This window comes from Echiichthys vipera (assembly GCF_963691815.1).
Source record: "Echiichthys vipera genome assembly, chromosome: 8".
NCBI classification, from domain to species: Eukaryota; Metazoa; Chordata; class Actinopteri; order Perciformes; family Trachinidae; genus Echiichthys; species Echiichthys vipera.
Window position 1 is genome coordinate 15,592,566 of NC_139833.1, and position 22,770 is coordinate 15,615,335.

General features: G+C 42.3%; 1 protein-coding gene across 3 annotated transcripts in view; it reads right to left on the reverse strand.

Annotated features, from left to right (window-relative positions):
- Positions 1-682: 682 nt before the first annotated feature.
- nbeal2 (neurobeachin-like 2) overlaps positions 683-22,770 on the reverse strand; it is a 35,413-nt gene continuing 13,325 nt past the window's right edge. For 2 of the 3 annotated variants that reach the window (XM_083918413.1, XM_083918411.1), the window contains 42 exons: positions 22,553-22,685; positions 22,068-22,187; positions 21,623-21,956; positions 21,317-21,399; positions 21,098-21,190; positions 20,672-20,843; positions 19,917-20,050; positions 18,821-18,980; positions 18,410-18,512; positions 18,091-18,241; positions 17,711-17,866; positions 17,436-17,595; positions 17,061-17,149; positions 16,226-16,933; positions 15,910-16,094; positions 15,588-15,744; positions 13,310-13,453; positions 11,418-11,741; positions 9,871-10,020; positions 9,602-9,759; positions 9,306-9,430; positions 9,081-9,198; positions 8,696-8,853; positions 8,461-8,594; positions 8,269-8,376; positions 8,094-8,189; positions 7,867-7,991; positions 6,773-6,913; positions 6,557-6,687; positions 6,349-6,458; positions 6,134-6,251; positions 5,845-5,942; positions 5,629-5,742; positions 5,444-5,530; positions 5,235-5,344; positions 4,074-4,246; positions 3,886-3,980; positions 3,661-3,777; positions 2,601-2,762; positions 2,357-2,505; positions 2,125-2,260; positions 683-1,919 (listed from right to left, as the gene is read on the reverse strand). In XM_083918413.1, coding sequence (XP_083774539.1) covers positions 1,812-1,919; positions 2,125-2,260; positions 2,357-2,505; positions 2,601-2,762; positions 3,661-3,777; positions 3,886-3,980; positions 4,074-4,246; positions 5,235-5,344; positions 5,444-5,530; positions 5,629-5,742; positions 5,845-5,942; positions 6,134-6,251; positions 6,349-6,458; positions 6,557-6,687; positions 6,773-6,913; positions 7,867-7,991; positions 8,094-8,189; positions 8,269-8,376; positions 8,461-8,594; positions 8,696-8,853; positions 9,081-9,198; positions 9,306-9,430; positions 9,602-9,759; positions 9,871-10,020; positions 11,418-11,741; positions 13,310-13,453; positions 15,588-15,744; positions 15,910-16,094; positions 16,226-16,933; positions 17,061-17,149; positions 17,436-17,595; positions 17,711-17,866; positions 18,091-18,241; positions 18,410-18,512; positions 18,821-18,980; positions 19,917-20,050; positions 20,672-20,843; positions 21,098-21,190; positions 21,317-21,399; positions 21,623-21,956; positions 22,068-22,187; positions 22,553-22,685 — 6,427 coding nt within the window. In that variant the 3' untranslated portion in view covers positions 683-1,811. The remainder of the gene's footprint in view (positions 1,920-2,124; positions 2,261-2,356; positions 2,506-2,600; positions 2,763-3,660; positions 3,778-3,885; positions 3,981-4,073; positions 4,247-5,234; positions 5,345-5,443; positions 5,531-5,628; positions 5,743-5,844; positions 5,943-6,133; positions 6,252-6,348; positions 6,459-6,556; positions 6,688-6,772; positions 6,914-7,866; positions 7,992-8,093; positions 8,190-8,268; positions 8,377-8,460; positions 8,595-8,695; positions 8,854-9,080; positions 9,199-9,305; positions 9,431-9,601; positions 9,760-9,870; positions 10,021-11,417; positions 11,742-13,309; positions 13,454-15,587; positions 15,745-15,909; positions 16,095-16,225; positions 16,934-17,060; positions 17,150-17,435; positions 17,596-17,710; positions 17,867-18,090; positions 18,242-18,409; positions 18,513-18,820; positions 18,981-19,916; positions 20,051-20,671; positions 20,844-21,097; positions 21,191-21,316; positions 21,400-21,622; positions 21,957-22,067; positions 22,188-22,552; positions 22,686-22,770) is intronic. The other variant, XM_083918412.1, reaches the window with a different exon arrangement.

The following is a 22,770-nucleotide window of genomic DNA, read 5'->3' on the forward strand; positions in this document are numbered from 1 at the left end:
CCTCCTTTTTTGAGCTCCACTGATTAAACTAAAGGCTCCTTGCATTTTTCTGCATAATTAAAGATTACTTCACTCTCAAAATCCGAGTGAGTAAATGATACACAAATGATCTTTCTGAGAGTGAAGTATTCCTTTCAGTAAAATATTACATTCATGCCATTTAGAGCAAAACAGAGCAGTGTCACAAATAATTAATATCAGTATGAACAATAGCAAACTAGATGATCAAATGTGTATTTAAAACAGCGGCTAATGCAATCCCTCCTTTATATTCACAGACGAGATGAGATACACTCCATCTCATCTTACAGCGGAATAAATTGTGATTTTAGTCGACCTCAATTGACTGATTTTGTGTGTATTTCCAGCGTGTAGGCAACATATAGGTTATTTTATACTTGCTTAAGGTTATTCTGAGCATCACCTACAAAGACTAGGTCATTTGTATGTGTGCAACATGTTATGGGTATTGCATTTCGCCCAAATAGTTCCCTTTTGTCTCTGTCCTGTCATGACACTGCATAACAACTGCTTTGTTCTAACCACAGTAAAAGAAACTGGCAGGAAGTGAATTCCTCTGAAACTTGCTTGCAGACTCTCATGCTCACGTGTCACAGAGTCATCGTGTCTTCAGATGTTTTTCAGCGCTTCATAAAACAGTAAATACCAGTGCAGGCAAGTATGAGCATCCAGCCAACAGTTTACTGAGTTCATTAACAACATCTTATCCACATCTGAGTCATAGTGGAGTAGTACAATGTGTTTAAATCAGATCAGCACAGTCTGACATATAGTGATCTTACATGGAAATAGATGGTTGGAATTCAGTGTTTATACATGGCTCAAGACACAAGCTTAAAAAAAGGCACTTTTCAGATGAAATAAAACAGAGATATATAGTCGTGTGATGAGCAGAGTAATAAAACTAGTACAGACAGATTTGTAAAGGTGTTTGTAAGGCAACAGAAGGCTCTCCTCTTGAGTTTCATTGCATCCAAGCTCCACAGTCATGATAAAAGTGAATGTATTTCACATACTTGACCATTAAAGCAGTTATTGCTTTAATTGTAACAGTTTTACATCGCTTCAAGCCTAAAAGGGATGCGGGATTACACCGTGGTATTGCAGCGGACTTCTGCTGCAAGGGTCAGCAAATCCTGATGTTGGCCGCTGAAGGTCACAACACAACATTGGTTCGCTATAGTGATCAGTTACCTCATGTATCTTTCCTTTACAAAGCCTCCCCCCTCCTCCCCCATGTGGTATTTACCAGTATTGCAATGTGGAAATCTGGAGCAACATGTACAGCAGTTTTCAAGTTTCCAGGAGTTTTAAGACAATGTCACTGCCAAAACAATGACTTTTGGGACAAACTACAGCACAGGGATCACAGCTGTTCCTCTGACCGGAAAGAAGCCTAGGAGCCTGGAGAGTTCACGGCGTCACTTCTCTCAGCATCTGAGGCTGAATGTGCATCATCATGAGTCACATCCCTGAAATATGACTCACTGTATATACAGTTCGACAGCCGTTCACAACATCAAGCTCCATCCAAAAAAATCAAGGCCACTCTTTGGAATGATGCTGATTAAAAACAGTACACAACTGTAAAAAGATATACGCAATAAAATATCAAATCATTTAAGAATTTTAAAAAAGTGCACAGTGTATAGTTGCTCTCTCAGAGAGATCAGTGAACGATAGCTTCCCAGCTTGTAAGTGGAACAAAGGCCTTAAGTCTGGCGAGTGTCTTGGTGGTGCAGGTATCTGCCGCCTACAGAGTCCTGAGAGCTCCGCCACCACTGCTCATCTCATTTGCCAGCATTCTCAGTGGGATTATACTCGGTTTCACCTGCTGACACCTGAGAGATGCGACGTGTGGAGCCCCACAGGCGACGGGAGAATTGTCCTGAGCGAACCTGAGAACAGGAGCGGAAACAAGTTAATCTTCTCTTGAGGGTTTAAACCCAGATGTTAGACTAAAAACGCTCAATTATCATCTGAAAAAACTGGTTTTCAACAAGCACTTAGCATCACTGAGCCCCCCTTCCTCCTCACACACTCCTAAAATACACCTCCACTCCATTCTCTCATCTCACAATCACTTGATGTCCTGCTTCTCACCTCCTCTGGCTTCCCTGCCCCCACCACAATTAACTTCCCATCCTCTAGCCCCACTAGGATGTGGCTGCACTCTTTGGTGACAGACACACTCCTCACAGGAACCTTCAAGGCCAGAGGCATTACCGAAACATCCAGGCTGTCAAACAGAGAAGAAAGTTGAAAGTTAAAGTCACTACACAGTACATGCTGCAAGTTGGCAGCATTATTTAAACAATTTTTTCAATGCTTTTACCTGCATAAATCTCTTATGTGGAGGCTGCCCTCCGCGGTCCCCAGGATGATGTGTTCAGACACCAGGTGGAGAGCAGTCACCGGCTCCTCCATGGTGATGGAGGACAGCAGACAGCAGTTTACTGAGTAAACATGAATGGAGTACTTTCCCTGTAGGAGAAAGCAGAATTTTGGTGATGGTGTTAGCATGTTGAGGAACTTGTTCGAGTGTGTATTTGTATGTGCATGTGTATGTATTAAATTACCTTTCTATTAGAGCGTTCCTCAAGTGATGTCTGCACTACAATATGGCCCTCCATGCCCACCTGGAGCTCAGAGATTTGGGCAGGTACACAGCTATCACCAGGAGGCCGCAGTGTTCGCAGGAACTGTCCTCTACGGATGGTGTGCACTATCACGGTCCCATCCTGACACACAGTCAACATCAAGGGAGGGTTCGTTAAGATGTGATGGAAACCGTTCTCTACTTTATGTGCATTGTATGTTTTCTTCAGTTTCACAGTGCAAACCAAAACCATATGGACTCGCAAGAAGCCAGTTTATTGGAGTCTTGGGAACCTGTCATGTTGTTACATTTGGTAACAGAGAGTCTTAATAGATCAATGCAAAACCCCTAAAACTACAGCTAGGCATAATGGGTTTGTATGTTCCCTGTATGTCCTCTGATTTAACCAGTGTTTCCATTTAGAAGCACATTTTTAAAAAACAGCAACTTAAAATGAGAGTCAGCTGAAAAACGGTGGTTGCCCTTGCTTGGTTACGTTACTCAAACGCTTTCCAGGTTTGAATAACCGCTGGCTGAGATGGCAACATCTGTCCTATAAAGTGTGTGTTTTTGGGTTGTTTCCTGTGGCTCATACAGATTATATTCTCACTTCTAATGAGCAAAGCATCACAGTTTGCTTGGAGAACATCCAAGTAGTGTTTTCACGCATAGTGTGGTTATTTACGTTGAACAGCATTTTTCACACATAAGAGAGAGATAGAGAGATAGAGAGAGTGAGAGAGAAAGAGAGAGAGAGAGAGAGAAAAAAATGTCTTCTGAAATAATAGTTTATGACAGAGCTGAGAAGATAAACCGATTCATCTATAAGTCGATCAACAGAAAATCACCTTGCAAATATTTTAATAATTGATTAATACTGAAGAAAAAGAGTTGCAGTTGGACCTTTCTCCTACTTGTCTGAACCTCTAAGCACTCTGAACCTTTTACTTTCTGTTGACACATTTTATTTGTTACTTATTGTGCATATTCCTTGCTTTGTATCAAGCTTATAACTGCTCACAAAAGGTGATATCGCTAACCTTTGACCCTGAGACAGCCATGTCCAGTTCAGTGCTGATGGCCACACAGGTGACCTCCTGGTCATGTCCGCAGAGAATCTGCACCGGCCGAGGAGACAGGCCGCTGGAGAAGCCACCCTGAAGGACAAAAAAGGCCATGACTTTGATTGCAGCTTATAATCATGCACATGTGTGCAAGGATTTGAGTGAGTCTAGTTGAAGACAGACACATTTGAAGATGGTTACCTGCTGTAGAACCTGCCACACTATACAGGATGTGTCCCTTGAACCAGAGATGAGGTAGATGCCACAGAGATCCAGAGCCAAGCAAGTAACAACGTCTTTGTGGAACACATACAAATACAAATAAATATGGAAAATCAAAACAAAGCATGTACTGTATATAAATTAGACACACGTCAATGAGAGCTCACCAATGTGCCGACAGATCCTGCCCACCAGCTTGCCCTTCCCGAGCTGGGTGACGCGGAGACTGCAGTCCCAGTGTCCTCCACTGAACAGCAGGCGGCCATCATTGGACACCACCAGCACCTGGGCGCTGATCTCCACCCCGGGAGAGAAAGGTCCGCTCAAGAACCGCTGCGTTCTGCAGCGCAAAGCGGGGTTGGAAAGATCAAAGTTAGAAACAAGAAGTGAGAGTGAGCTGTGGTCTAAATGTGGAAGAGATTTATAATCAGTACATTAAAGTGTCACAGCATCCACAAATTACAACCTGCATGAAATCCAGTGTTCAGATGGTTCTTATCCTGATTTACTTTGTATTCATGTGATCCATGTTTAAGGGCAGTTTAGAATAAGATCCATTAAACCAAATTTTCAATGAAATAAAACAGGCTTTAAAGCATCACAGACAAAGACAGATAATCAGGCAGATGTTACACTTCCATTCAGCGGTCAGGAAAGTTTTATACATCTTTTGAAATGACGTGAAGTGAGCGACTTTTCACCAACTTGATTGGGATTTCTCAGGAGAAAAATAAACGAAAAATGGAAAAAAAAGTATCGTATTTTTTTTAAAATATTGAGAAGCTTGTTACGGCCTTTTTAGATATGCAGGATATATTGATGAACATTTATTTAAAGGTATTGTTCAGATTTTGTGAAGTGGGGTTGAATGCAGAGCCAGTGTATTATTTACATACATGGCGGTCAGCACGCCGCCCCGTTTGGAAAAGTAGCAACTAAACAAGCTCTCGTCAAAACCCCCAGACTCCAATTTTACCTCACAGAACACAAGGGTTGCTGGTCTACTGCTGCCTCCATTGGTTAGTTTGTTTGTGTTATTGTGTGACTTTGGCGTTTTAAAGGATTAGAAACCAACAAAACTAACAAAAAAACTGAATGTGTGCCGTTTTTAGGTGGCTAAAAAAAATTAAAACAGCAGTGCCTGCATCTCCAAAACTGGGGCCGTGCTGACTGCCATCTACTGTCGGGTATACAGTGACTATGGATAAATTCCACATACAACCCCACTTCAAACCATCTCTCAACAGTCACTTTAAATGTTGAATTGTTATGTAAACTACAAAAACTTGAATATGAGCTTCACATTCTTGTTTTCTGGGGGCACTCACTTGGTATTAGTGACGGTGGGGTCCTTGGTGAAGGTAAAGTAGTTGGCGATGTTTTTGTCGAATGGCAGCCAGCTGTGTGTCCCTATCAGTCCATTTGAGCTCACAGTCACCTGTAGAGGAAAATTGCCACGATACAAAAATGCTAAACCTCAACTATTATAAATATGAACGTGTTCCTGTTGTTAACAAAATGTCCAACTGATCCTTACCAGTATGTCCGAGCCCTGGATGATGAAGGAGTGATTCTGGCTCTTTGGTACCACTGCCTGGACCAGAGGAAGGCCATCGCTTACCACCTGAGGCAGACACAAACACAAATGTGAATACAGACATGCACACCAACACAATATGAGTTATTCATTTAGATTAATAACAAGATCATGACAGGACCCACCTCCACAAATGGCCGGAGTTTGTCAAGCTGCTCAAAGATATTTGGGGGCAGCGTGTCCAGGCGGGCCTGCCGCCTAGCTGCGTTCTCCGCTGACATACGAGGAGGATGAGGCTCCTGGTTCGAGATAGAAATGATATATATAACTTGCATTTTTTAAACAGAACTTTTCAGCATTTTGTTGATAATCAAGGCTGTGAAATAGTTTGGGAGTTGTACCTTAAGGAGCTGACAGGGAGTCTGTCCAAAGTTGCTGATGATGCCTTCCAAGGCCTTGCGCTCCGTCTCGTTGGCTATTGCATCCAGATCTACTGCACCTGCAGGAGCGCCAAACAAGGAGCAAGATTGAGTCTCATACAAGAACAAAGAAAAACACTGGTTATGTGTAAGACTGAAGGGAAATATGGGACTCCAGGAGCATAAGATAATACTGTTGGAATTATTTTTCCCCAACATTAGCAGGTTCCATGGATCACTATTAAAGAAAGATTGTTCACTCTGGCCTTACCCTCATAAGTGCAGTAGTAAAAGACATTAAGGGCCTCCACTGCCTCGTCACCTCTCTGCTTGTAACCAAAGATCAGGTCAATCCACTCATGGAGGTGACTGGACACATGCTCACTTTCCTAGATGTTTATGATACAAGTTGTCATTTTGAATAATTGAAAACAAATGCACGACTGACAGGCAGTCTATGTTTTAAGACTGTTTGTGTAGACTCACCAGGGCTTTCCTGTGCTGCTTAATGAAGTCTTCTCTTGATGTGGCCCAGCGAGGCAGCAGAACATCTGCCACTGGGTCCTGAGATATCTGCAAACGTCCCAGGTCGAAGCCTACAACAAACAATGCAGCTGCGATGCATTAGGTTCTTTCATTAAACAAATATTTGTAGATCAACATCTCACCACAAATTAAGCATTTGCTTCCTCACCGTTTATGTTCTCGAGGAATTCTGGGAAGTAGAAGAACTCTGGGATGAGCTCTTTGACGTCGGCTGGACTCTCCATGCGAGCCTGCCAGGCTGCTGCCACCGCGTGGAACTGTCTGTCTGCACAGTCAAACCTAAAAAATAACAACATGTACCAACATGAGACAGCAGAATAGCGAGACATTTCATGAAATATAATGCACTAGTCAGCATCCTTACCTGCCGCTCTGCAGCTGGATATGCAGAGTTGTAAACGGCTCCATGCGGATCATGTAGTGCATGACTCCTGCTGCATTAGAGTAGTGTGTGCCATAGTGGAATTTGTCGATGGTGCCTGTTGAGTCCTCAAAGCTCTCATATCTAGTGACAAAAAGAAAACATACTCATTGATTCAAGCTCCAGACTGGTGGTTTGAAAGAATTACTTATCTGAAAAATGATGCATCCTCGGTTGGCTATCGATCTGCAACCCTTTTAAATGGTTCTACATTGTAAAAAGTGAGATTTTCATGTCTTTGTTTTATCATAAAGCAAGTTGAGGCGCTATATAATAATAATAATAATAATGGGCGGCACAGGGGTGTGATGGTTAGCACTGTCGCCTCACAGCAAGAGAGTTCCTGGTTTGAATCCCGGCTGGGGTCCTTCTGTGTGGGGGTGGCATGTTCTACCTGTGTCTGCGTGGGTTTTCTCCGGGTTCTCCTGCTTCCTCCCACAGTCCAAAGACATGCATATGTTAGGTGTGAATGGTTGTCTGTCTCTGTTTGTGTCTCTGTGTGCCCTGTGATGGACTGGCGTCCTGTCCAGGGTGTACCGATCCCGCACCTAATGTCAGCTGGGATCGGCTCCAGCCCCCCCCCCCCGCGACCCCGAAAGTGATCAGCGGTTGATGATGGATGGATAATAATAATAGTACATTAATCAAAATTCAAATAAATGTACATGTACCCGAGTTAGCTGAGAGGCTAGTTTTCATTGGCAGTTCCTTTGCCTGAAGTTGTGGGCATCCTAGTAAAAGTAATACGATATGTACAAAAGTAAAAAAAGATTCAAAAAAATAAAAATAAATATATATATATATATAAATTTATACCCAGGCCTGGATCAGCTCAGACTATGCTTTTTAGGAAGGGGTCTTAAAGAGACAGGTGCAAAAGAGAGCGTTTCAGACGGAGAGTGAACACGGGTATTTTCAGACAGCCAGTCTGAGAAAAAGAATGTGTTTTTTGAACACTAAAGCATGTAAACATGTTTTAGTAGAAACCCAAAATACAAGTATGAACCTGAAACTCCAATTTTTATATGACCGCTTACTTTTCTCTGACATTCTGTGCATGGCGGGGGTTGACCACACCTATGGGTTTGGACAAGTCTCTGAAAACCGATGGGTCCTCCAGGTCCAGAGTGGGAGAGGTATAGTCACACAGGATCCAGGGGAACTGAAGAGAAACAAAAAACACAACTCCAACATGATGCTCCTCATACTTTAAATTCACCTTCTTTTCTAACAAAAGGATAGAAATAGAAAAGAGTGTACTAACCACAGGATACTGCGACAGGTCGTTGTAAGTGCGTCCAGAAATGGTGTTTAATTGCATCAAGTACTCGAAATTTGAGATTTCTCTGCAGACCCATTTCTGTTCAACATATCAGAACACAATAAGAAAAATGCAGATCATAGGAACACTTCATAGAGGAACTGAAGTAGATAATTACCTGTGTAAGCCCAGAGGCCTTCAGTAGCTCTTGGGGAGAGCGAGAGCCAAAGTAAAACAGGTTGGGAGGCCGCAGCCCCAGGATCCTAGAGTACACCTTGTTTCGTACCTGAGAGTGCACACAAAGAATTTTAAAACATCTATTTCCGTCTAATTATAGATCAGAAGGAGTCAAATTTGATCTGCACGTCACCTTCTTCCTGAAGTTGATGAAGTAATGAGCCTGGTCTATGAAGAACAGCTCCAGTGCTGATCGTCGCAGGTTGTAGCGCCTCAAATGAACTTCTCTGAGTTGAGACAGAGGTCTCTTGAAATCAAACCCGATTCCTAAAGACACAGATATTACTGACTTCTGTAAGGATGCTTTGAAGAACAGTAAAAAAAAAATTTAAAAGATAGGTGCGATGATCATGGTCATATTATCTCACCTTCTTCTGTTTCTTCTTTGTCACTGCTGCCATCATAGAAGTACAGATGGTGCGTGGTAACCTCCAGACGACCCGGAACAACCGCCACAATGGTGATGAGCTCACAGTCTTCAGAGAGAACCAGTTTTTCTTTCTGGCTCTCATCTTCTCCTTCCACCCTGAAAGCGTGGGAAAAAGTTAAACATTTACATTTTCTGCACTGTAAATTAGCATTTAATGGCACATACAGTATTATTCACTGACTTTTCATTTATTTTTTAGGCCCGTTCAAAACTGATGAGCCCAGTAAACATGAAGCGACTCTTTTTTGGCGCGTGGAGAACTTTGACACGCTGTAAGCTGCAGGCACTCGTACAAATGGGAATTATGCGAAATGGAGACTCACTTGTTATCCAAAAAGACGAGGTCTTCGTCTCCTAACTGATCATCCTCCATGTCGCTCACTTTTGCTTCCTTTGCGACAGCCAGTGGGAGGGGTTCAGAGCTGCGAGGGCTGTCAGCTCCTGGGGATTACAAATGAAAAAGAACAACACCTTTAGTGCAACTTTACTGTATGTATTGCTTACATGACAAAAGAGATAAGTTCATATGTTTATACGCAGTGACATACCCATGTTGTCCCTCAGGGCACTGGCCTCACTGTGGGGATCATAGTTGTGGTTGGGCACAAGTTTGAGACGCATCTTTGAATAAGTCTCTGCATTGGACAATTTCAATTTCACCTCTGGTTGAACTCTGGCAAAATAAAGCAAAGGAAAAACAACTATTTAGCACATTCTGGGCAGCAAGGATCAGCAAAATACAGTATAGATGGTGATCAACGTTGTCCCCTCATACTGAATTACATGTAATTCTTGATCAGAGAGATTAAAAAAAATACTGATTTAAAGTCCGAGGCTGTCATACTTGTTGGCCCATGCTCCTCTCTCACTGGTCAAAAGCCTGCGAAGAGCTTTCCAGTGCTTCCACACCACCCCCTGCTGGCTGGAGCTCTGCTTCTGCCAACTGAGGTACCGGTTGTTCTCACTTCGGACTCGCTTCAGGTAGGGGTCCACGATCACTTCCTGCTTTCACACAAACATATGCAACAGTCAACAAATGTGAAAAGATTTAACCCTCAGCAAGCGGTTATAAGAGATGTGTTTGTGTTACATGAAGCTTGTTAGTTTTATAACCTGAAACTTGGACTTGCTGTCTGATCTCTCTTTGTCCCGTCTAAAGGCTGTACTCATCAGGTCATCAAAACATGAATTCCAGAAATTGGACATGATGTCATGGCTCCTCCCAAACGTGTCCAGCTCATACTGCTCCATGGTGGGCTGAACCTACAGGTGGACAGCAGAATGCACCCATCAGATGTTAACTCTCAGCCATTTACATTTACACCCCAGTAGGTATAGGACGATGGTTGAGAGACCTCCATCGCATCAACAACAGACTCTTCTCCCTAATGAGGACAAGGAGCTATCACTGCCTCGACGCCAAAACAGAGAAGATGAGGAAGAGTTTCTCCCCTATGGCCATCCAGGTCCTGAACCAGTGACTATCAAATCCATGACTCAATACACATCATCTTATACCTCTTAAATATAATCCATCCACCTGTCACTCATTAAAAACGTCATATGCACTAGCTAGATTGTTTGAATTTGTTTGACTTGTTGTTTCCATGTTTACCATTTTATTTTCTCTGAAATGTAAAATATTTTACTTTTTCACATCTTTGTTTAATTATTATATTTAACCAAGTACTGTAACTATGTATAACTTATATAATACACTGATATAACTTGATAAGGATGATAAGCTCCCGCTTTGAAAATTTCCATAGGCAATAATTTCACCTTTTTTTAAAAATATGATATAATAACTAACACAATTCCTAAAGGAGGAATTCTATCTGTTATGTCAAATATATAAAACAGGATGATCCCCATCAACTCATGGTACAATTGAGAGACAGGACTGGAAATACACTTCCCCATTTCTTTAACAGTTCCCCCTTATCTATTTATTCTATTAGGAGATTATTTATTTTTTTACAACTACTGCACTGTTTAAGCTCATCTCACTGCCTCACCACTTCATACTCAAAAGATGAAGTTGTTTAAACATACAGAAACGTATAGATATACCCGATACAAAGGCTAAACTGCAAACACATACACACTGGCATATATGCTTGAGAAGTCAGCCTGGGCCAAGTTTCAAAACTGTCATGGCAGCCAAAGTTATGCCACTCTGGTTAATGTATTGCAGGATTTGTATACAAGAGTAATCTAAACAAAACAGATTTATGAACATGTACTGTCACACACAGCCATGATAAATCCAACTCTTCAGCTTGTGGTGAGCATGTCTGGCATCTGCCTCAAGTTTGAGCATAAACTGATCTCTGCTTAAAATAATGTGGGTCAGCTAGAGAGCACGTTAAAGGAGTTTAGGTTTGTTTTTTCTACTTTCTACACTTGTGATAGCAGTTTTTGAAATTTGGTTTCGATTTCTCGGCCACCCACCAGGAGGTTACTGCTCAGACCAGGAGGCAAGATTGTAAAAATCTTGAATGTACACTAATGTGACAAAGAACAGAGCCAGCAGTATCTCAGAGAGGACGGTTTATTATACCTGCTTAGTCATACCAAAGACAGGAGGGGAGGTTCTCTAGACTCCCTAAATAAAAGATAAATGGAATCTATTTTAAGTTCACAGCCAAAACACTGACCTGCTTTTGGTAAAACCCCTGCCACTCCAGTGTGTGACAGTAAGCCTTCAGGTCCTGGGCAAAGGTGGTGCTGCCGTTGGTGACGGGCAGGTTGGGGAGTAAGTTTTGGAGGGTGACAGGGTCGGCATGCTGGTCGAGCAGCGTACGCACGATAGGCACGAGCTGGGAGAAAGTCTCTGCATGTTCACTGTTGGTGTCGTCAATTACACCTCCCGGCCACAGGGGGGCGCCCAGCTGCCCCAGCAGGAAGCACACCTCCTCCCAGCTGAGACACAGAACCGTCTGGAGAAGGCTGTGGAGCTTCACGTAGGCCATCACACACACCTGGAGAGGGGGCAGTGATAAATAAACATATGTTTGTAATGGTGTTTTAAGTTTATCAGATCTACACCCCTCATGAGAGAACATATTTGTCAAGGAGGACTTAATCCATGGTGGAAGAGTATCATAACCACATTGTAAAAATACTCCAATACAAAGTAAAAGTTAATCAGTAAAATGTAAAATTTCAGAACTAGAATTTCCTCACACAGGAAAATGTGATAAATATTATATTATTATATATTATATTATTGAATTGTGAATACCAGTGGTGGAAGAAGTACAATACCACATTTATGAAAAACTCTGTAAAAGTCCTACATTCAAAATCTTACTACAAAAGTATTAGCATCAAAATACACTAAAAGTACCAAAAGTAAAAGTACTCATTATGCAGAAAGGCCCATTAGAGAACAATGTGTAATGGGATTATAATCATTGATGCATCAATGTGTTCATCACTTTAATATTGCAGCTGGTAAAGGTGGAACACATATTAATTACTTTATATACTGCTGGGTAGCTTAATCCGTTTTAATTCATCATAATTTACGAGTTGATTTATATTTAGTATCAATAATATCAATTTGCAAAGTAACTATAACTAAAGCTGTGAAATAAAAATGTAATGGAGTAAAAAGTAAAATTACCTCAAATTTGTACTGCGTGAGTAAATTACTTTCTACCACTGGTTAATATTGATGCATTATTCTACAAGCAGGATTTTACTGATGTATTTTGTTTCGGTAGAGCTATATTTGTATATGTTGGATAATTTGATCTATGACAAAACATCATATTTTATAAGCTGATGATGTGTTTGGTATGACAAGTCTCCATCTGCAAAGTAACCTGGTAACTACAGCTGTCAGATGAATATAGTAGAGTTAAAAAGTAAGATACTTCCCTGTAAAATGTAGTAGAGTAGAAGTATGAAAGTGAATAAAACTGAAATAAAAGTGCCAGACAACTGTACTTAAGTACCATACTCGAGTACTTAAAAACATTTCACCCCTAGAATACATAGCTAGGTTAATGTTTCTTTTATTTTAATTTGCTTATTCACTCAACCGTAGCAAGTAGCTCCAGGCTTCTTTTATTTTCCTGCAGCTGTAATGTCAGGGAGCAATTAAGTTGGTTTATTTCAAACATGATGCTGTGAAAAACAAACGGCTTAAAGGGGAAGTACCACTTTGGAGACAAACACAATCAGCAGCATGTGATGTAAAGCCTTATGTTCAGTTCATTTATCCCACAATCCTACAGCGAGAGCAGCAGCAGTCATAACTCTGAGAGGAGATGCCCTTTCATACAGAACACTCCCCAAGAGGAATGACTGCAATGTCTTTGAAAAGAGACCCATAGAAGGCCTGGTATTTCTAAACTGGCTTTATCAGAGTTCCCTTATCAAGTTGAATAAATACTGAACACCCCTTTAAATTTATGTTCTGCGAAGTTCAATCATACAGGTGTTAGGGTTGTGAAAGACATGTACGGTGAGAAACATTTTTGCATTTCTGGTTGGCGTGCTGGCTCGGTGATAGACATGACAAGTTGTGGGTGCAGCCGACCTGTGAGTGCTGCTGTTGGATATATCCGGTGATGATACGCAGGCCGATCTGAGCCATTTCCTTCAGTTCGGTGTTACCGGGGCTGCCGGGGGTGCTATGCCAGGCCTGCAACTTGTCCAGCAGGTTCACCACCCCCTCAAAGATCTGCAATGCAACAACAACCGTCAACAAAGGACTTGACAAAAAGGCTAGACCTGTTTCCACACCTTGCAGCATCAACGACAACCTAAACCCATTCAAAACATTAAACAGAGCTTAACCTTCATTTAAAGAGGTGATTCAGATGCTACCTACACCCAAACGCGACTCTCCACCTTTCAGTAAATCATTCCCCCTGATGTTAAACATAGTAACCGACAAGAGCCACACCCAGCCTACGCTTTGCCGAATGTTGACTCATCTGATGCCTTTGATAAACATAATTGTTCATATTTCCTTTAGTAATCCACTGTAACCAACACAATTCTATCATTGCATCCTGACAATGTAGTCCAACATTAAAAGATACATTCTGTATCTTAATAATTGTATTTCAAACCCTCAACATAAATTATTTTAGCTTCTTTATATAATTCAATAGTCAAATGACAACGGTTGTGGGAGGACAACACCCTTAATTGTTCTGCGCAGTGTGTGTCACCAGCTCATTCACGGCAGAAATCTGCTGCATTGTTTTTGGCAAGTAAATTGAAGTAGACCGTTGCTCTGACTGGATCGAATATTTGTAATTCATCAGTAATATTCCGCTGGTGTTGAGTATTTATAGAAAGCAAACATGCAGCCTGCCTTGCATTGGTATGTAGTAAACTCCTGCTGTCAGTACTGCACTGATGGTGAGGTCAGACTGCTTCTGTCTTACTGATGTAAGCTATTCTCAAGACCCAACTAAACATGTTAAAGGAATATTTCATCAGTTTTTGAGATATGCTTCTTTGCCAGGAGTTAGGTTAAGAAGATTGATACCACTCTCATGTCTGTGTGGCCAATATAAGGCTAAAACTAGCAGCCAGTTAGCTTAGCTTAGCATAAAAGCTTAAAACAGGGGGAAGCTAGTATGTTCTGTCCAAAGGTAACAAAACAGCAACTCTTTAGCTCAGTAATTAACACGTTATATCTCCTCTGTTTAATTTGCACAATAACTGAAATGTAGTTAATGAGAGTCAGTTTCTTTATAGTGTCATATGTAAACTCAGCGTGCTGTCGGTTGCCCTCCATCTCCTGGTGTTGCTGTACAAAAACACTATCCAACCCAAAAACACAATCCAAGCCATCCTGCTGAAGTGTTTCCCTCACTTCTCCCCCATGTTAATCATCTCCAACAAATAATCTGCTTCCCCACTGCCAGTCTCTCACATTTGAACCTATGATTTAAACCTGTGAGTCATCACACAGCTCGCGCTCACAATAGCAAATGACATTGATCACCACTTCACATTATTCTCATCTGGCCGCAGAAACAGGACTCCTCAATCTAGAAGAGCTTGTTTCAGCAGGAGTGTTGTCCCCTCTGCAATAGCAGCCCTGAACAGTATGCTCACTGACACTGATGTGAGCTGGGATGATGGATGCATTCATGATGATTTTATATACTGTCTATCTCTATGTTCCTATGAGTTGCTATGTGTACTGGCTATAAAAACAAATATCCCTCTGGGACATAAATGTAAATGTAAATTTTTTATGTGCTGGACCATTGCTTGGCTGGGAGCAGGCCCAGAGGTTGCCAGGCAACCAGAACCTAATTTGACTGGCTGTAGCTTCATATTTAATCCACATACACAAGTTTCCTCTCATCTAACTCTGCATAAAATAGGGAATAATAGTTCATTTTCCAAAATGTCCATACAGCATCCTAACTTTAAATAATATTTTTTTCTTTCTAGGCTTTATAGTGGTAAGAACCATGAACGCAAAATGTTCTCTCTTTTGAGACACTTGATTTATGTATTTTGTGCGTGTATACCATAGCCTGTTTTTAATCAGTCACTTGTGAATGTGAATTTAAGAATTATTTAGGCTACAACTTGGTATTAATTCCATACTCCTGGAAGCCATCAGTTGGTTTTGGTTTGTTTAATTGACAATATTCTCTTATAGTTGTAAGGTATAATATCAGGCCTTGTCTCGAAAAAAAGGCTTATTTCCTTCCTTCCTCCCTCCCTTGTGTATTGAGTCAACCAACCTTTATCAAGAGAGTCATTGGTAGTCAAGAAATAACCCCAAACCCTAACAGAATATATCAGTGGTCAGTATGTTTTAGGTGGAATATGTTATATACCTTTTCACTCCACAGCGTGTGGTTGTCCGTTCCCTCAGCAAACAGGAAGTCCTGCAGCAGCCTGAGGAGCCGAACCAGACTGGGACAGAAAGGCAGGGACACTCCCTGGGCGTCTCTGAGGTCGGACAGAGATGACTCCAGCATCATCTCCAACAGACTAGCACACAGAGAGGCAAACACACTATGAAGACATCGCCCCAGTGTGACACAATAACATTTCTGGATATTAAGAGAAAAGGTGACACAGCTGAAGGTGTGGTATAACTTGTTTTTGCATTGCAGGACAGCTCCACTGCCATGTCAATGCGTGAATGTAACGGACCTGCGTTTGATGTCATCGGGAGGGCGGACCAGTTGGCAGGAGGAGCCCAGTTTGGTGAGAACAGAAAAGACCTGTCCTCTCTCTCTCCACACCACATCCTCCACCACCTCCGTCACACTGCGGCTCCACAGCACAGAGAAGACAATGTTGGTGAGCAGGTTGCATAGTTCCTCCTCTGGAGTCTGCTGTAATGCAAACCACACTCAGTACCAAATACTTACATAAAAGATCTAAGACTTTAAACACTCACACTCACAATAAATGAAAAAAAAGATTTGATATAACAGTAATATCTGAGCTGAGGAAGCAGCCGAACCTGTGGGTTGGACGTATTGGAGATTGTGTCTCCAGTTGGAGGGTCTGTCCCATAGCTGGTATCATCCAGCACGTTGGACAGACTTGAGCTCTTCCTGGGTCTGGCAGGTGGAAAGGGTTTGCAGTGCTCTAGAGGAGATGGTGTGTTTGTCAGACTACCTCTAGGAGTGTGTGTGCCAGTCTCTCCCATAACCCCTAGCTCCAAATCAAACGGCGTACCAAAGGGTGAAAGGGGTTGGTAGTCTCTCCCCTCCTCGTCGGGGCGACACAAGGTGATATCAACCGCGTTGGTGGTAGAGGATGAGTGGCTCCCCTGGTCCACTGAGTCAAACGACTTAAAGTGGAGGGAGCCGGTGAAGTTTTTAAGTGGACCTCCACCTCCACTTGGAGGCGATTGGGATAAATCAGAAAATCCCTCAGAGATGTCCCGCTGGCCAACTTCGTCTTCCTCTTCGTCCTCGATGTCCGGTGAGGTGCGGTAGCTCACGAAGATGTCTGTGTGTGCTTCCTCTATGACGAGAGCATGATCTTTACGCAGTGGTGGCCGGTAGTTTGGTTCGAAGGAGCTGTGGTTGCTGGAGTCTGCAATGCTGGCAGCGTGGGACTCATAGAACTCTTTCACATAGAGCTTGGTCAAAACATCCTGCCATCCGGGCTGCCTAGCAAGCTGCTTCACATAATCGTCGTTGGAGTAGATCAGATGAAAGAGCTGGGGTAATGTGACAGAAGAACTTGTTTTCATTACAGAGATTATAATTATGCTAAAGATGACACCTCACGCTCAAAAGTTGACTATGGTAGTTTTAGCAGAGTATAAACCATGTGAGCAGACTGACCTTGCGGCAGACGTCTAGGCGGACAGTGAGCTCAGCTCGGTGGGACAGACAGACCACAGCCAAGAGGTCTCTAAAGTTAGGGGTCGCCTCTGTGGGACAGCAGACAATTGTATTTCATTTTAAAGTCCTTAACCTATTATTTAATCAGCTGTCTGTCTGCTAAAAATGCTGGGAACACGCAGTCCTGCTGAAGCAAATTACTTTATGAGCATTAAACTCTTTACCTCTAACTTGAATTCTGACTCTTGACTGTTATTGCGGAATACTTAAGATTTTAAAATACATTTTCAGGTGCTTTAACATTTAAAAATGTCTCTTTTTATCCATTTCAAGCTCACTAGACCCCCCCAGAGCGCAGAGCTGCTTCGGCGTTACCTGTAGCAAGGACCTGCTCATACAGACATCGCACGGTGGTCATGGTTACGGGAATTTCATCAAGGAAACAAACCAGGCCATGATATCCAAAATCCTTCAGCTTAATACGCTGCTTGCTGCGCTCGGACACTCGCTCGCTTTTGAGGATTTTATATAAAACCTGCAACATCGAAAGGAAATCGTGTAAGAGTTCTGACAATATATCACATGGGAGTTTGCAGTAAAAATCTATCAAAAGATAAGCTTAAGTAAGAGGTCAAGTCAGTTGTTCTCACCCTGAAGACCCTCTCTCTGGCCTCGTCTCCGAAGCTTGGAGTGAGTAGCAAGCAGTACAGCTGCTCCACGCCCCACTCCAGCAACACGGCCTGCACCTGCTCACGGGGAGGGCTGCTCCTCAATAGTTCGTAGAGCACATCCAATGCCCTCACCGCCTGGTGAGAGAGGAGAGAATCATATGGACAGAGGAAAGAGGTGAAGGAGGATAAAACACCAATAAATATGGAATAAGCAGGGTAAAGTTTTAAGTGGTAAAAGGTGGTTGATCAGGGAGGGTTCATTCTGGAAGGGATTGGCAGTGAAATATCACGCTGAAAAGGTCAGATGATAAGAAAATGAAACTCCCTAAAGAAACACAGATACCACATATGAGCACTACCTGTTTCTCCTCTCCAACAGTCAGAATGTAGGCGAGGACACTGTGAAGCTCCTCTGGTGTAGGAGACTTGAGAAAGTCTTTCAGCAAGGCAAACAGAGAGGTTTGAATCGTCTGCTTTTCATCAGATAGAGAGCTGCCATCTTTCTCAACACTACGACCAAAAATATAAGTAAAGAAATAAATCATCTTGTGAACTGATAAAATCAATTAAAATAGATAGAATAGATGTTTAGGCGTACTTTGAAACCACTCAATTCTCAATCTATATTGTGGTGGACATCTGTGTTTTGAAACCACATTGTGTATGTCAAAGGTTCACCTGTAGTATGTGCGAATGGTATCCAGAATATATTGGACCCCGTACTTCCTCTTCAAGCGCTGCTTGCCTTTGCTTATCACAGACGCCAGGTACTGCACATGGGCTTTAGAAGAAAAAGGATACTTTGATTACCTCCCTCCCGTTTGACATTTAGAAATGTCAAACCAATATCCAAGGTTGTACCAAGTGTGCATTCATTTACAAAACAGTGTACCGAATGGCAGCTTCAGGAGAGGATTCACTTTTAATCCTTGCCACAGCCTGATCTCTAAACAATGTATTTTTATCTCTGCTTTTACCTTTCTCTTGGTCCTTTCAGTCTTGCATATAAATGTATAAAAAGGGACACAAACAGCTTTGGCAGACATGAAAAGATTCACAGGTGCTTTACAGGTGCTGCTTGTGCCTTACCCAGACAAACGGCAAAATGGCTTTTAGTCCAGATGCGGAAATCAAAGAGCAGGTGCTGGTAGAGTTGCTGTAGAAGTAGGCTGTTACCCTCGTTGAAAACCTGCTCCAGCAGCAGCTGACAAGCCATTAAAACGTTCATATCCATCATACTGCCGGGAACCTGCAGCAGAGGAAGCGCAGAGGGGTGTTTGTGTATAATGTGTTTTCATGTATTTTTGATTTAGCTGTGCACAGGGAGTTTGGGCAGTTTGTTTAGTAGCACTTGAGGCTGAAGAGGCATATAGAGTACACATGTTTGTGTTCAGTGTGTATCGCATGTGTGTTTCTGTAAAACATGGCAACCTCATGTGATTATTAGGACATAGCTTCCTTACAGGATGCTCCACCTTAACGTCATACATTTCAACACTTCCTGTTAAAAAGCATGCCAGTGCTGCACCAACACAGCACCTGATTGGCTGCAAAAATGAGAGCTTCAAATTAATAGTGTGTAGCAATGTAAACTTCTGAACACCTTATCACCAATCTGAAGAAATCCTTTCTACTACAGACGCTGTACGGAATTAGGTCGACTGCACCTTTAGAGGGCTCAACAAATCTGAAAAACTGGGTCCATAACAAAGTAATAGAGCTTTGTCTTTGATGTGACTCAAACACATTTTCATCACTGTGTACCTAGTATACAGATTTATTAGCTGCAAAAAGCTAACAGGATGGCAAGATATGCTTTCTTGAGACCCACTAAACACTTTAGAAACTAACATTTATCAGCAAAATATTACACCAAGAACTCAGAACAGCAGTGAATCACATCTCATTGTGGCTTCCCTGTCTTTTATATAATGTGTCATTTTTTGACAACAAATGTTATCACTGATATCTTTTGTTCTCCGTCAGACAGATCAGACAATCTGGCAAACTCTGCATAAATGTCCCCCATTTTAAGAGCCACTGCCGTTTCAACACCATAGCCATTCATTACACAGCAGTACTACAATGGAAAAGGTCAAATATTCACTTTCAGATGCTAATCACTTCTTCTTGCAATTAGTTCCCACTTGCTAAAGCGAACCAATGCGGTGTAGGGGGCACTTACTTTGCTGAGCATGGCTCCTATGGTGCTCGGCCCGTGGCAGTGCAGCAGGCTCTCCTGATTGACAGGGTGATGACGAATCAGGTTTTTCACCATCAGCAGGAAGGCGGCGATGCTGTTTCTCTCTAGTCTGCCCTCTGAGAGAGGAAAAAAATAGGGCAAAACAACTTTTAAGACTTCCTGTGTAACCCACAGACTTCTTTATGCATTGCCAAGCACTTTATTGACACTATCATATCTCAAGATGAGTCACTGTATGGGTATTTGTCCTACTTCTGTTCCGTTTATCACATTTATGCAGACTAAAGTGCACTGGGCCACTGATTTGCAACTCTCCAAGCAAATGGTATGAATTTGAATGATATGCTGCTTCTGACATTTAACCTGTTAGCATTGATTTCATAATCTTTGCTGGGGTTGTCCATTGTATATTATAGTATGACTTATCTGACTGTGTAGCATACATGCACCGTCTGTAGACTCTGACTCACAGCCATTCAAAACGTCTTCTGGCTTTGAATAGCATTTAGCACTTCACATAGGATTATAACTGAACAAAAAGATCTAGGAACGACAGCACAGATAGCCCTCAACTGCATCGAACACACAGGGCAGGGAAAAAACTAATACTGTAAATGTATGTTTGAAATTCTATTTTCACGACAGATAAGTGAAGGAAAAAATGTTTTTCAGTTTTTATGACAAAATGAACATAATCCAAGTAATACTGTGAATATCTGAGCTACACATAACCTGACCTGCAGACTTGTTCAGTGGGAGTAGCATAGCAGCGGGGCCTCTGGGGGAGGTGAGCTCTGGTCCCAACAGGTCTGAGATCTCTTGACCGCCGTTGTTAACCTGCTCAGCCTCACATACCTGCTCGAGCAAGGGCAGCAAGACCCCTATACCCCCTATGACATTTACAACATCCTGCAGGGGGGGGAAACACACACAATATGCAACCTTCCACATTAATTTCATTCATATCAGATGAAGGGGACCTGCCTAAAAAAGGAAGCAGTAAGACGACAAAAATAAAAAAAGGAAAACCAAGATCAGAAGGTCATAAGCGGATAACATAGAGACACGCTGTGACTGATATTTCACTTGATAGTTAATAAGATTGTATGAATTTTACAAAAGGATATATAACAGCTAACAGCTCAAAGTGTTTCATATCTAACCTTGATGTCCCAGTTCACTACCCTGTGTCCTGTCAGCCTGCCATCATATTGGTGATTGGGCGACAGGTCCAGACATACATGGCTCTTAAAGGCCTGTAGAAAACATATGCACACATGCACAACAGGAATATTTTACTGTTGTTTATCATCTTCTATACTATTATCAGCATAATAAAAATATTGTAATAAAATATTTTTTACTGAGTTTCAATAAGTCACCTGTGGAGTGTAGTAGAGCAGAAGCTTGCTGTTGAGATCAGATAACTCCCCCTCTGCTTTGAATAAAGACACGTGATTGGGGCCTGTGATCAGAGCAGAAAACCAATGTAGGTCATAAAATATGCAAACATTACTTGATGCACATAAAAAAAATGACTCCTCTGAGTATTCTGTGATTTTCTTTGTCACTGGTTTCCTGTATATTTGATTGTCTGGTGAATTTCTGAAAGATCTAAATGCTGAAAACACAAAATGTTGAAGGTGAATACTGCGACAACATTTGCGTTTCAGCAGAGCGTGACTGACCTGCAGCGTGCAGAGTTCTTGTCTGTGTCTGCTGCAGAGCCTCGTGGCAGATGAAGGCGGTGCCCAGGAGCCCATCCAGAGACGTGGGTGTTCCCCACTCTGTGTCCTGCAGTCCTGCTGGGATGGTGTGCACTGGGGAGTTTCCCAAAGACCCCCAGCGGCCTCCTGCAAAGGTGGCTGGGAAGGACTGGGAACGGCTGAGGGAAGGGCCATGGGAGGGGAAGGCGAACTCAGGCGAGGATGTGTTGGAGGACGTGGACGTGGGCAGGTTGGGGGAGGTGGTGGTGGTAGTGGTCCGATTGCCTGCAGATCCGATGCAACAGGAGGTAAAAGCCTTCAGGAGTCAGGTTTATGTAGAGACGGAAAAAGGGGAAGTTAGATTAGTAGAGGAGAACTACTCAGTAATAATATGTCAATGAATACATTAGATACTACTTTCAGTTACCTCACTGAAAGATGGAAAGCGAAGCTGAGCAGTTTTACGTGGCTCTCCATCGATATAGATGGTAACCAGGTTTTGACCAAAGGGGCGACGGCCCGGGATGTGGACTATAGCCACTGAATGCTGTGATGAGGATGAAATTGAAGAACACACCTTCTTACTGGTGATAACACTGAAAAATACTTATTTAGAGCTTATAAAAGGTACAATTTTGTATTGAGTATTGGAGCCTCACAGTCTCACAGTCACATTTGACAGCTTTCATTTCATCATATTGATAGAGCTCTCTCACTTCTTGTCTCTTCAAGAGGAATGCTCTTTAATTTCTTACAGTAATTACACTCCAAGGTTACAGGCCCAGACAACGCTGCTTAGACAAATGACGTGTGATTTTGTCCTTGATCAAATCTATTTTTATTTGGGACAGGCTGAATGAGGACAAATGTTGGCCAAAATCCTAGCTGTACTATGTGTTCGTCCACACTCACCCAGCATGAGTCAGTCAGTGGGTGCTCTGGCAGCGCGACAGCCATGTAGTCTTTCTTAGTGCAAACAGCCACCACCAGCACTCCCTCCATGGTGAAGAAGGCCTCCAGCCCAGTTCCACTTGCCGTGAAGAAACTTTACAAAAGAATACATATTCTGTCAAAAACACACAGCCATATACATATAAAAGTTAGCAATTCAACTTCTCACAAAATAAGTC